The following is a 12930-nucleotide window of genomic DNA, read 5'->3' on the forward strand; positions in this document are numbered from 1 at the left end:
TAGAAAGGAGAATAAAAAAGTAAAAGAGTTGTTGTCTATCCAGAACAATATTAGAGTTTAATTTAAAATTTAATAATTTCTATGGAATTTGGGGCACTATATTTGGCAAGAGTTTCAATCCTATGTTTTTATTGGGCTTTTTTTATCATGATATTCTTTTTGAGTCAACACACTCTAATAAATGGGTAAGCAGGTTGGAGGAAGTGGATAATTAGAATACATATCAACCTAATAGTATGAATGATTTTTATTCTGATTATTATATAGCTGAGTTAAATCCCATTTAAAAATGTGTTATATCTATTGCTGAGTAACTGATGATGTGTTTGGAACCAAAGAAAAATCAAAATTAAGCAGTCACCAATAAGATTAAATGTTTTTATTTGTTTCTAAAATCATTTGAGTGTGAAATGATAAAATGAGTTGCAATAACATATGGATTATAATCTCCTTTCCCAGGACTTGGGAGTTTAACTGTTGAGAATTGAACCTTTCTCACTAGCCTTTAGTTCTACTTGGATTTTTCTTAATTAGTCAGTTCCTACACCTTCTTTGATTAGTGTCTCCAGTGCTTGCAATGGGCATTGTTTCATATGATCAATACAATTCAAAGATCATTTATTTTAAGAGTATTCATCAGCTTCAATTGCTGTGGTGGTTTTAGTGATATCACTGGGTAGTTGAAGTTGGTGGGATTTGAAATTTACCCTCTAAAATACACCTCACTATTCTGATTTGTTCAATATATCACAAATTGGTTAATATCTCACTAAAATATTTTATTTTAGTCATTGCTATAAATTAGTCTGGTGTTTGTCCAGGAGGAAAATGACACTAATGATCTGGTATAATTACTTCTTGAAACGATTCTAAAAATTAAGATTGCATATCAGAGGGGGTGTGTTTATAACAAACGATATAACATGTTTATGTTCATTTGGTTCAAATGAAGTTAGAATTTTTCATGACAAAGTCTGTTCCCAAAGTTAATTCCCTATTGTTCAAGAGAGTCATTCCTTTTATGAAACCATGAGTGCTCAGCATACCGAATACTAATCTTTCTTAAGCAAAATGAGAGACAAAAGCCTGTAATATAGAAAATAGAGAAAGAACTGTTCTGAGTTACCACAGAAGGAAAAGGGCTAGTAATGAGTAGAAATTCTAGGGTGAAAGATTTCATTTCAGGAAAATGAAACGTATGCAACCTAGAGCTGTCCAACAACGAAATTATCTGATGCTTTATAGAAAGTAGTGCATTTTCCATCAATGGTAGAACTGGATAAGGAACAGTGAGCAACCTCATCTCATACCTTCTATGTGTAGATGGGATTCTTACTCAATGGAAATTAAGAGTAGACGGCTCCCATTTTCTCCTTTTCTTTGTCTAAATTTCTAGGAAGAGGTTTTAAGTGTGACTCTCTTTGAATAGTAGTTTCTACAACCACTAAACTGCCTCACTTCCATCCCAAAGCCTGCATCTCTGCATGCCCTGGAGAATACCAATGATGCAGTATCTTGTCCTAAATCTCTCTTAGTAGGGATTTAAGAAAAAAACAATGAGATTTTTTGCAAAATACTGGAGCCCTGTTCTTTGAAATATGAAATTTGGAGTCTATATAGAATAATCTGTGGTCTAATTTACACAACACAAATAGCTAAAATAGTCTGCCAATTGTAAGATAGAGATCCCTATTAAAAGAGTAATAATACGAAGATAAAATATTTAATAGATCAATTCAATTAATAATTTTTTGAGTCTTCAACCCAATATTGAGATAATAGACAAAAGTGTGGGGGAAAGACTGACTTTAAAATTCAGGTAGCTATGAGATGTGAACTTTTTCTTGTTCTGGAAAACTTTCACCAGTCTTTGAGAGAGTTGAAATGGTACTCCAAAGGTAAATAAGCTACTTTTTTTAAATATTGTACTAGAAGCTGCACGAACAGCCAATCAAGTTGCTGCCTGTAACATATTAAACATATTATATATATATATATACATATGTATGCATATGTATATACATATATATATATATATATATAGTTGATCCTTGAATCATTACTGAAGAGAATCAAAGGTACTAGCATAGTTTTTAACTAGAAAGGAATAGTTCACATTTCCTTAGTACTTTTAAGATTGGAAACAGATGCAGTATTCCAAAGTAGCCACAAGGGGGGGGCAGCTGGGTAGCTCAGTGGATTGAGAGCCAGGCCTAGAGACAGGAGGTCCTAGGTTCAAATCTGGCCTCAGACACTTCCCAGCTGTGTGACCCTGGGCAAGTCACTTGACCCCCATTGCCTACCCTTTCCACTCTTCCACCAAGGAACTAATACACAGAAGTTAAGGGTTTAAAAATAAAAAAACAAACAAACAAACAAACAAACAACCAAAGTAGCCGCAAGGGATAAAGAATAAAGTTTGCATATGTTAAAGTTGGAAGTGATAGCAAAAAAATCAGACTTTAAATTGAAAATAACTATGAAAGACACATTGATCAATTGATGTCTGATCAAAAATCAATCTAGCTTTCAAAAATCCAGGTAATCTGCAAGTTTGAAAAACACTAGTAAAGGGAACTCAATATCTCCTATCATGTTCTTATTTGGGGAATGTGTCCTTTGTGGGGAAAAAAAACACAAGATATGGCCAAAAATCTTTCATGAAAATGAAATTCACTACTTTGTAATTCACACCTTTATCCAAGGTTGACCTTATTAAAACTAAAGAGAAAAAACATCTAATCCCTAAAAATAAGTGACTGGTTCAAATCAAACAAAACTTTTAAATTTAATTGAATTTTTTGCTAGAACTATATTTTGTTTTTCAGATGTTTGGCAATGCCAACATTTTGAAAATATCGTTAGGATATCAGTTTACTTGATGGTTGTCATCAAAGATAATAACCTTTATTTTAAAACGAAATCCATCTGAATGTCTGATTTCATCAATTTCCATTATCACTCAAGCTTTGAAATTCCATAGCACTTACATGTCAGGGTTGTTGTGAGGACCAAATACATGAAGTGGGGCACTTCATGAAAAACACCAAATACCCAGGTTTTAGAAGTTTTAGGGACCTTTAATATCTGGCCAACTGGGGTGTCCTCCTCACATGAGAGACAATTGTGCCCCGCCATAAGTAGGTACAGAATACACACACACACACACACACATATATATATATATATGAAAACCATTTGGAGGGAATTTTCCTTGGCACATTTCATAGGATAGGGTTGGTATGTTCAAACAGGTCTGAACATATACATTCCTTATATGTTAAGCAAGCAAGCAATTTCTCAGAAGCAGAAGTGGTGTTGTTAGCATTACAGCATGGTCAGGATGGGTCAGGCAAGCTGACAGATGGGAGGTTACATAAGAGGTTGGGTGAAAACCCAGTTAGGCTGCTGGCCCCTGAGGGGCCCCTGGGGAGTTCTGTTACTTTTGAGTCCTCTCTGTTCCATTTCATAAGATATATTTGAAAAGCTTTTAGTATAGAATCTGAAACATGGAAAACGTCAAATAAATGCTTGTTTTCTTTCTTCCACTGACAACAACTTTAAAAAGTTGCACTTATACTTTTGCAAGGTGTGATGGAACCCATGTTTCTGCTATAGATCCTAAGTACTCCCATCTATAAAGCTTCCTTCCTTTCAGTCATTCACTTGCATAGAATCAATATGTACTTTTCTCCTAAAATAAGTTGTATGCATTCTCATTTTTAAATGTCTCTCAGCAACTTCTATTTGAACAACTATTTACTATCATAGTCAAACATTGGTATTTTTTATGATTATTTCCCTATAATTTGGTTGTCTGTGGTTCATTGAGCTCATTTTTACTTTTTGTTGTTCAGTTGTTTCAGTCATATTCATTTCAACTCATTTGGGACTTCATTGGGAAAGAAACTGCATGTTTTGCCATTTCCATCTCCAGTTCATTTTAAAGATGAGGAAATGAGGCAAACAGTGTTAAGTGACTTGCTGAGTGTCACACAACTAGTGTCTGAGGCCAGATTTGAACTCGTAAAAATAAATCTTCCTGACTTAAAACCTAGAAAGCCTTCTATTGCACCGTTTAACTTCCCTTATTGTTACTCAGATAAGCCAAATAGAACAAATATAATCCTTACTTTCAATGAGAATTCTTAAAATACATAAAGATAGCTGTTTTACTCACATTCAATTGAAAATCTTTTCTTCACTTGTGTAATCAAATTTCATTGTTTTTACTAATCTTTATGGGTAATGTATCAATTGTTATTGCCACCATTATCTTCCAGATCATCAATTTGCTTCCTTAATGGTTGTGCCCAGAATTAAACACAAATTTGAGGTTTGATAATGGAAAATGAGAGTAGGATTGATGCCCTCTTGATTTTTAAACATAATGTTTCCAATAATTGAATTTAATTTTTAATTTAAAATTGGGGACTACTATGAAAGTATTATTTCCTATTATATAATTTATATTTCCTATCTACTAAGCTTTCATATTTTTTATTTTTCCCAATAAAATACTTATTTTAATTTTGCCAAAAAGAATTATTAGAGCTTCTGAAAATAATGATTGAAATTCTTAGAAAAGCAAGATTTCTTAGTCAATAAATATTTAATAAACATCTGCCTTGTAAGACACTATGCTAAGTATTAGGGATATAAATAAATACAAAAGTGAATTCCTGATCTCAAGGAGCTCACAGTTTCATGAGACAATAACTTGCAATTAACTCATCAAAAACAAATTAAATGTAAGAGCAATTGGAGATCATCAGCAGAAGGAGGATATCAGAATTAAGGAAAGTGGGGACAATTTTCCTGTAGAATTCAAATGTAGTTTCTAATTATAGCTGTCCAGCAGCTATACATTATTCTCTCATGAGTGAACACCTAAAAGGGAGGCTAAAGACTGAGGAAATATGGGTAGAAGAGTTTAAAGAGTAAGGGAGAGTGAACATAAGGAGAGAATACAGGGGGCAGCTGGGTAGCTCAGTGGATTGAGAGTCAGGCCTAGAAAAAAAAGGAGAGAATACAAACACAGAGACAAATGGTTCAATAGCGTGTGGCACTTCTGATGGAATTGAGAGCAAGAGCCACAGGTGAACCCAGTTTTGTTACAGATTCAAGGAATGGGGAATGGGAGGTAGTTAATGAACATATGACATAGTAGAGAATTTATCATTGGCTGGGTTAACAACTACAATACCATAATATTAGAATTCCACTTTATTACAATGATCAAGAAATCAATCGTGTGAAATATGATAATTCTATCCATAAGTCTGGCACATGAGCACATTGCTCATAAGAGCTTTGGAATACATTTTTAATCCTTTCATGATCAGTTTATACCTTGAACACCACACTAACAAATAGTTTGAATATTTTCTATTAACAAAAAACTCTTCTAATTCTGTGTGATAACAAAGAAGAAAAAGAGTGAAAACCTTTGAACTATTCCATCATTAATTTTCTTAATATTTAATGCATAAAAATGTAAAGGTAGAAGTGTCCTTATCAATTATCAGTCAAATGATTGTTTTCTTAATTAATGAGGAACCTGACTTCCAGCAATATTGTGCAGAGTTTTAACCCCTCTCATTAGATTCCAGTGCTCAAGTTTTTCCTATTGTTAAAGGCTACTATGAGAAAAATAATGTTCTTCTTATCAATAGCTATTCAATCTGGTTCTTTTTCATCTTTAAGCATAGCTCAGAATTCATGTAAAATATCTCTCCAAGTCTAAGACATTTCTCTCCAAACAGCTAAAGTTAACAGCATGAGAGAATCAAGGAAATTGTTGTCTACTTAAGATGCTACTTTTGGAAATTAATCCTAAGCCTTCTAAACTATCTTCTAATTTGTTCCCCAAACAGATAAAAACCAAAAGAATAAATGATTCCAGGAAATTTTTCCCATGTAACTAAATTCATCCTCATTGGAGTCTCAGAGAATCCAGAGCTTCAAGTTCCCCTCTTCTTCATCTTCTTAGTGATCTATGGAGTGACAGTGACTGGAAATGTGGGGATCATCACACTCACTTCTATAGATTCTCGACTTCAAACTCCCATGTACTTTTTCCTCAGACACTTGGCTATCATCAATCTTGGCAATTCCACTGTCATAGCTCCCCAGATGCTGGTCAATTTCTTGGTGGAGAAGAAAACCATTTCTTACTATGGGTGTGCAACCCAACTGGGAGGCTTCTTAGTCTTTATTGTTGCTGAGATTTTCATGTTGGCTGCAATGGCCTATGACCGCTACGTGGCTATTTGTAATCCCCTACTCTACATGGTTGTGGTATCAAGAAAAGTTTGCATACTGCTTGTGGTCCTAACATATGCCTACAGTTTAACAACAGCATTGACTGTCACTTCCTGTGTTTTTTCTGTGTCTTACTGTTCTTCTAATATAATCAATCATTTTTACTGTGATAATGTCCCCCTGTTAGCATTGTCCTGCTCTGACACCTATATCCCAGAAACAGCAGTATTTACATTTTCAGGGACTAATCTTTTTTTTTCCATGATCATTGTAATTGTGTCCTACTTCTTCATCATCTTGACCATCCTGAGAATGCGCTCAGCAGAAGGAAGACGGAAAGCCTTCTCCACCTGTGCTTCCCACATGATGGCTGTCACTGTTTTCTATGGGACACTACTTTTCATGTACTTACAGCCCCGGTCAAACCATTCCTTAGATACTGATAAAATGGCCTCTGTTTTTTACACACTAGTGATCCCTATGCTGAATCCTATGATCTATAGCCTGAGGAATAAGGATGTGAAGGATGCTCTGAAGAAAGTCCTTAGCAACCCTTGCCAAACTTTAAAAAACATATAAATTCATAAGTATTCATGTTAGATTCATTATATTCATAAGCTCAGGTAGGAACTATTATTAATGGATAAAAGTCCAGGAATGGAATAAAATTAGACAGGAGTAAGAGGTTTAAATAATTAAAAATGAGCAAACAAAAGGTGTCATACTCAAATAAGAGCCCCTACAGGTATATATAGACTTAGGAAACTGCATATTCACATTACCTAATTTTATTTATTTTGTAAAATAGTTTATATATGCATATATAGAAACATATATTGTGCATAAATACAAAAATATGTACATACACACATGTGTATGTGCATAGATAGAAGTAGAAAGATGGATAGATAGATAGATATTCTTTTCACGTTATGGGGTTATGGTCTAATGTCCCCATGATCTGGAAAGTTCATGTAAAATTTTTGACCCTCCTTTTGAAGTACCAGAGAAGAAGTCTAATTTTTAATTTTTCTTTTGTTGAGTGTTTACAGTACCTTATTATAAAATTTGAGTTAAGTGTGCATTTCTAAGTTTCTAGACTTTTTCTGTGTAATCTGTTAGACTTCATGTGTTATCTGCTGTTTCCTCAAAATTCCCCCCAAATTAATCCCATACACTCTGATCCTGGTATAGACGTTCATATAAGGACTTTAGTTTCTGAAATCTGCTTAAAATTATATCTTATTATTAATGTTTTTTTGTTTATTTTGAATGCTCTAATGATATTACAAATTCATTCATGCTCTTAATTATGGGAATTTGTAAGCAAATGGTAATTTGTTCTATTTTTTTTTCAGTTAGAAAGCATTTCTTAAGTGTCTACTAAGTACCAGGCACTGTGCTAAGTGTCAAAGATAAAAGAAAAACTCTCCTTATTGTAAAGCTCACATTCTAATTGGGAAAGGAACATTTAAATCATCAGTTTCTTGAGAGCTGACACTTAGTCACCTACATTTTTTGATGGATTAATGCTAATTAGCTTAATTGAGGTACTCTATGATCTCTAGCTATGCAAAGAAGCAAATCCTTATTTACAATATTATTTCAGGTGAAAAAAAATTACAGTCATGATCTCATTTGACCATCATTGCACCAGTGACTTAAAGTATGGAAAAGGTTCCACAATTCAGTGAAGGAGGAATTGAATGAGTTATAAACTAATGGAAAGGACACAGGATTTTGATTCAGAAATATCAGAGTTCAAATCATATCTCAAATACTTACTGTCTCTCTGATCCTTTGACCATTTTCTCAATCTTACATTTCTGATCTATAAAAAAAATGAAAAGACAGGAAAACAGTCACATCAGAAATCTCTTCTGCTTTGGCTGTATTACTTGATAGAGCCCCTTCATTTCATAATCTTTGATCTCCAAGTAATGGCACACTTTGGCACCCTTGCTTCCTCTAATTCTAAATGTTAGACTTAATATGTACATAACATCATGATCATCGAAGTTAACAGTGTAATTATACTTAAAAGAAATTGTTCTGTTGCATTTGAGAGAATTTCTAATGAAATGTATTTTTGTTTCTGAGTTTTGAATTAGAGATTCACATCAGTTCCTCAAACCTTTCTTACTTCCTAGGAGCTTCAGGAAAGGCTACACCCATAGAATTTCTTCCACTGTGAGAAAGACAGAAAAGTTAGGTCTGTCTTGATCAGTAAATAAGAACTAGCTTAGCCCACATGTTTCTTAGCATCATAACCATCATTTATTGATTATACAAAAGAGATTAGATTGCTCCTCACTGAAGCAGAAGTAAATTTTTCTTTTTTAGACACTGAGGGTATGGGACTACACATTTCATATTCAACAATTAGTTGCAGAATTGAAGAGGGAATTGAGAATCTGATGAACTAACTCCCTCTTGTCTATTCATAAGTCAGAGATGTCTTAGAATGTCCAGAGGAGACCTGAATAAATTGCATTTATGGATCCCTGCAATAGGACTTCAAGGTCCATGAAAGATCACTGACTAATTGTTTCATTGATTATTAATAAGCTAAAGAAAATATGATTTTCTTACCCAGAAACAAGTATTTGGAATTTTTAATATTCACACATAATATTATGGGGGGAACATGGAGAAGAAAATACAAAAAAATAGTTTATAGGTAGATCTTGAAAAGCAGAGAAGGGTTTAGGCAAATATGATTAATTTTTTCCTTAGTTTTGAAAAGAAATGTAACCCATATGTAATGAAAATTTATTTCATTTCTGGTTTTTTTTGGAATTTCTTCTTGAAATTTTGTTGATATGATGAATCTGGAATTCTTTTTAAAACTTTTGAAAAAGTAAAAAAAAAGTGATCTCTCAAAGTCGCAAAAGATTCCTTAGTTGCTAAATTAGCTTCTGTTTTCTCATTTCTCTTTGTTCTTCATTTTCAATCAAATCAAACAATTTTCAAATGTTCCTTCATGGGGGTCTACTACCTCTAGATAAACTCTTCTTTCTTGTTTCACTGAACATTTCTCTATTGTTCTCTTCCTACATATTGAATCTTCAAGTTTTAGTTTCCTTTGCCAATTTACTATCCATGCTCCATCTCCTAGGCAAGATATATATGGCAATCTGTCCTAAGACTCTTTTCCCCCCTCCTTACTCTCTCATGATTTTCTTATCAGTTTTAATATTTTTAGCTATCATGACTTCCAGATGACTTTAGGAACTACCTAGGTTTTCTAGGGCATTCCAAATCCATCACACACACACACACACACACACACACACACACACACACACACACACACACACAAAAAAAAAATCAAAACAAAACAAAATCCTCGTCCCATCCTCTAGAATAGTAATGGGCAAACTTTTTAAAGAGGAGGGGCCAAAGGAAAGGAAATGCTCATGTGTCAGTCTGCTTCTAAGGCAACTCTTTTAATGTTTCATTGTATTGCATCCTATTCATTGTATTCATCAGATTAGGAATAATGTCCCATGGTGGGATAAAACATTTCAGAGGGTCACATCTAGCCCTGGGCCTGTAGTTTGCCCATAACTACTCTAGAACATTATTTCTTGTGACTTCTCTATCTATATGGAAACATCATTCTTGCAGTTGCCCAGGGTTTGCAAACTAGGGATAATATTTTAATCTGCTCTCTCATCTTAGTCCTATTTAATTTCTGAGTCCTGTTGAATCCAACTCCTCAACATTTGTTCCCATATTTCCATTCACCCAATACTTACACAAGCTCCAGCATATATTCCCTTTTACCAAGACTGTTACAAAAACCTTAAACTTAGTCTTTTCCTGTTATCTTCTCCAGTCCATGCTCCACATAGCTGACAAACTTATGTTCCTAAACAGTAAGACAATAAGAATATAAGTGCCTACTCTGTGCCAGACACTCATTAATGTATTGAGATATAAAAAAGGGGGAGATGATTACTTACTGCTAAGGTACTAATAATTAAAGAGGAGAGACAGCAAGAAACCAAATATGTACTGACTCACAATATATAAGATAAACAGAAAATAATTAAGAAGGAAAACCTTAGAATTAAGAGTTGTGAATTGATTCAACCATTCTGGAGGGCAATTTGGAATTATTCTAAAAGGGCTGTAAAAGAATGCATATCTTTTGACCCAGTAATACCGGTACTAGGTCTTTATCCCAAAGATATAAAAAAAATGGGAAAGGACCTGTTTGTATAAAAATATTTATAGCTTCTCTCTTTTTTTTGACAAAGAATTGGAAACTAAAGGGATGTCCCTCAATTGGGGAATGGCTGAACAAATTTCATATGATGATTTCATTTTTTGCATAGGATGATTTCAGAAACAACTGGAAAGACCTACATGAATTGATGCAGAGTGAAATAAGTAGAAAGAGAAGTAACTACAATATTGTAGAACTATCAAATGTGATAGAATTATCTACTCTCAGCAATAAAATGATCCAGGATGATTGTGAGGGACTTATGAAAAAGAATGCTAGCTACCTCTAGAGAAAGAACTGTTGGAGTAAGAATGTAGATGGAAACAAATGATTTATCAGTTTTTTTATCTGGATATATGATTTGTGGTTTTGGTTTTATAAAATTATTCACTTACAAAAATGAATAATATGAAAAATTTTTGTATAATACATATGTAACTCAGAAAAAAATAAAATAAAAAATTCTATTATTTTTTGAAAGATGTATTCAAAAAGATAAACTCTCCATCTTTTCCATTTGGCTTTGTTATTCTGGACTCTAAATATGTTTTTAGCTACTTAGATGTTTTTGGTTGTAGAATTAAAGTATCTTTGTCTATAGATCTCTAACATGTGTTTGTACACTATCCTTGGATGTGAGGCAACAAGGATATATGACCCACAAACAAAAGTCTAGGATGTGGTAGTTATTTAATAATGTTTCATGGAATTAAGTAAACTAATATGGAATTAAGTAGACTAATAAACATGGCCACATCTTCAAGTCTGGACAATTTCCATGATGTGACCATATGAAAATCATTAAACTTTTCCAGTACTCCAGGGCATGGATACATGAGAACTGAGAAAACCATAAATTTTCTTTCTAGTACAAAGCAATATAGATAACATGAACAAGCCAAAAATGATTCTACTTTCCAGATAAGCAAGTAACATTATTCTTTGTTTGTGATCTCAAGATCACAGATATGGAGACCAACCAGCTCAGTCTCAAAAATCAATTGCTATCTTTATTCTAGAGATGAATGAGGTAATATATGGGCCAAGTAGTGAACTCTCTCAAATTGAAATGCTATAAAATTATTCTAAGAAGGCCATTAGATGATAGGTTTTAGTTATGACCAATGTCAGAGATGCTTTTTCTGCAATCTGAGAAATAAATAACTGTCAAAAATATTAATCTTTAATGACTCAGTTATTTAGGTAAAGTGTATCATGTGTCTTTGCTATGGGGACAAACGTTGAGGTATTTCATAGACTGACTTAAAAATGATGCACATTGTTGAGACCAGCATGACATAAAGGGCATGTAGATTCCTAACCTGTGGGGGAGGTCACAGACACTAAATATGGAATGAGGGAGAGAAAGGAAAGGATGAAAAAAAGATTTTGGAAAAAGTCTTATGATCTCTACATTTTGGGGGCCTTAAGCTTGAACTTTTATTTGCAAGTCAACCCATTATCTTACTAATATTGGTCATGAGCATTACAATGGTTCACATCAAGGTTACAAGTCCTGTGCTAGCAAAGACTAGATAAAACTTTTGATACAGGGTATTCACCCATTATTCTTGTGATCATAGTAATATGGAGTGAGGGATAGAGACAATTCTTTGAAACTGTGATGTTGCATGAGCCTCACTGAGCTCCAAGTAAAATGTCGTATCTCTATTGTCCCTTCTTTGCTGTAAAGTCTGTGTGATATGTTGATTATGAGACTGCTTGTAATGTTGATATGGAGAGCTAGAGTGGGCCCCTTTTGAGAAAGTCAAATTAAGCCTGCTACTGCCTCATGAATTTACCATTGATTCCCAATCATTTCTTTAATTGAAGGTTTCAGTACTGATTGAACTTGTGAATTCCCAATAAGGTCCCAAGTTGCCTTTGCAATGATTTTTTTGCTTTAACTATCCCTTGACCATTGCCATAAGGATCAGCTTTGATCATATTTTTTATCTCAGAGTTGATCTGTGCTGATCTCCCCTTCACACGTGAGAATAGAAGAAAAAATACTGTTATCCTTTCCACATTGTGGGGCTAGGAACTGGAGACTCCCATTTGGAATATCCCCATAAAAGTTTTTTTGCTGTCTCTTTGCATCAAATAAATCTAAATTCTTTTTTTTTTTCTTTTACATGGTATTTATAGTGCCTTATTTTAAATTTCAGGTTAATTTCTTTGTTTCTCAACATTTTCTATATTCTCAGCTGACCTTTATGGGTCATCTGTGACTCCTTCAAAACTCTGAAAAAATTCTCATTTAATTTCTCATGCCAACAGTTTCTATTGAAACTCTGATGAGCAAAGTTGGATTGTGGAATGGATAAGTATATATCTCTCTGATGGAGAGAATCCACATCAGGATTGACACAGATGATGGATACAAACACTTGTAATTTCCCTGAGGTGATTTTTAGAAGTCATTAAAACCC

At 33.7% G+C, this 12930-nt stretch overlaps 1 protein-coding gene across 1 annotated transcript; it reads left to right on the plus strand.

Annotated features, from left to right (window-relative positions):
* The first annotated feature begins 5895 nt into the window (after positions 1-5895).
* On the plus strand, positions 5896-6843 carry LOC123251272 (olfactory receptor 8J2-like). The gene has a single exon (XM_044680492.1). It carries the CDS (start codon positions 5896-5898, stop codon positions 6841-6843), a length of 948 nt encoding a protein of 315 aa, XP_044536427.1.
* Positions 6844-12930: the final 6087 nt, after the last annotated feature.

Source organism: Gracilinanus agilis, chromosome 6 (assembly GCF_016433145.1).
Source record: "Gracilinanus agilis isolate LMUSP501 chromosome 6, AgileGrace, whole genome shotgun sequence".
Lineage (NCBI taxonomy): Eukaryota > Metazoa > Chordata > Mammalia > Didelphimorphia > Didelphidae > Gracilinanus > Gracilinanus agilis.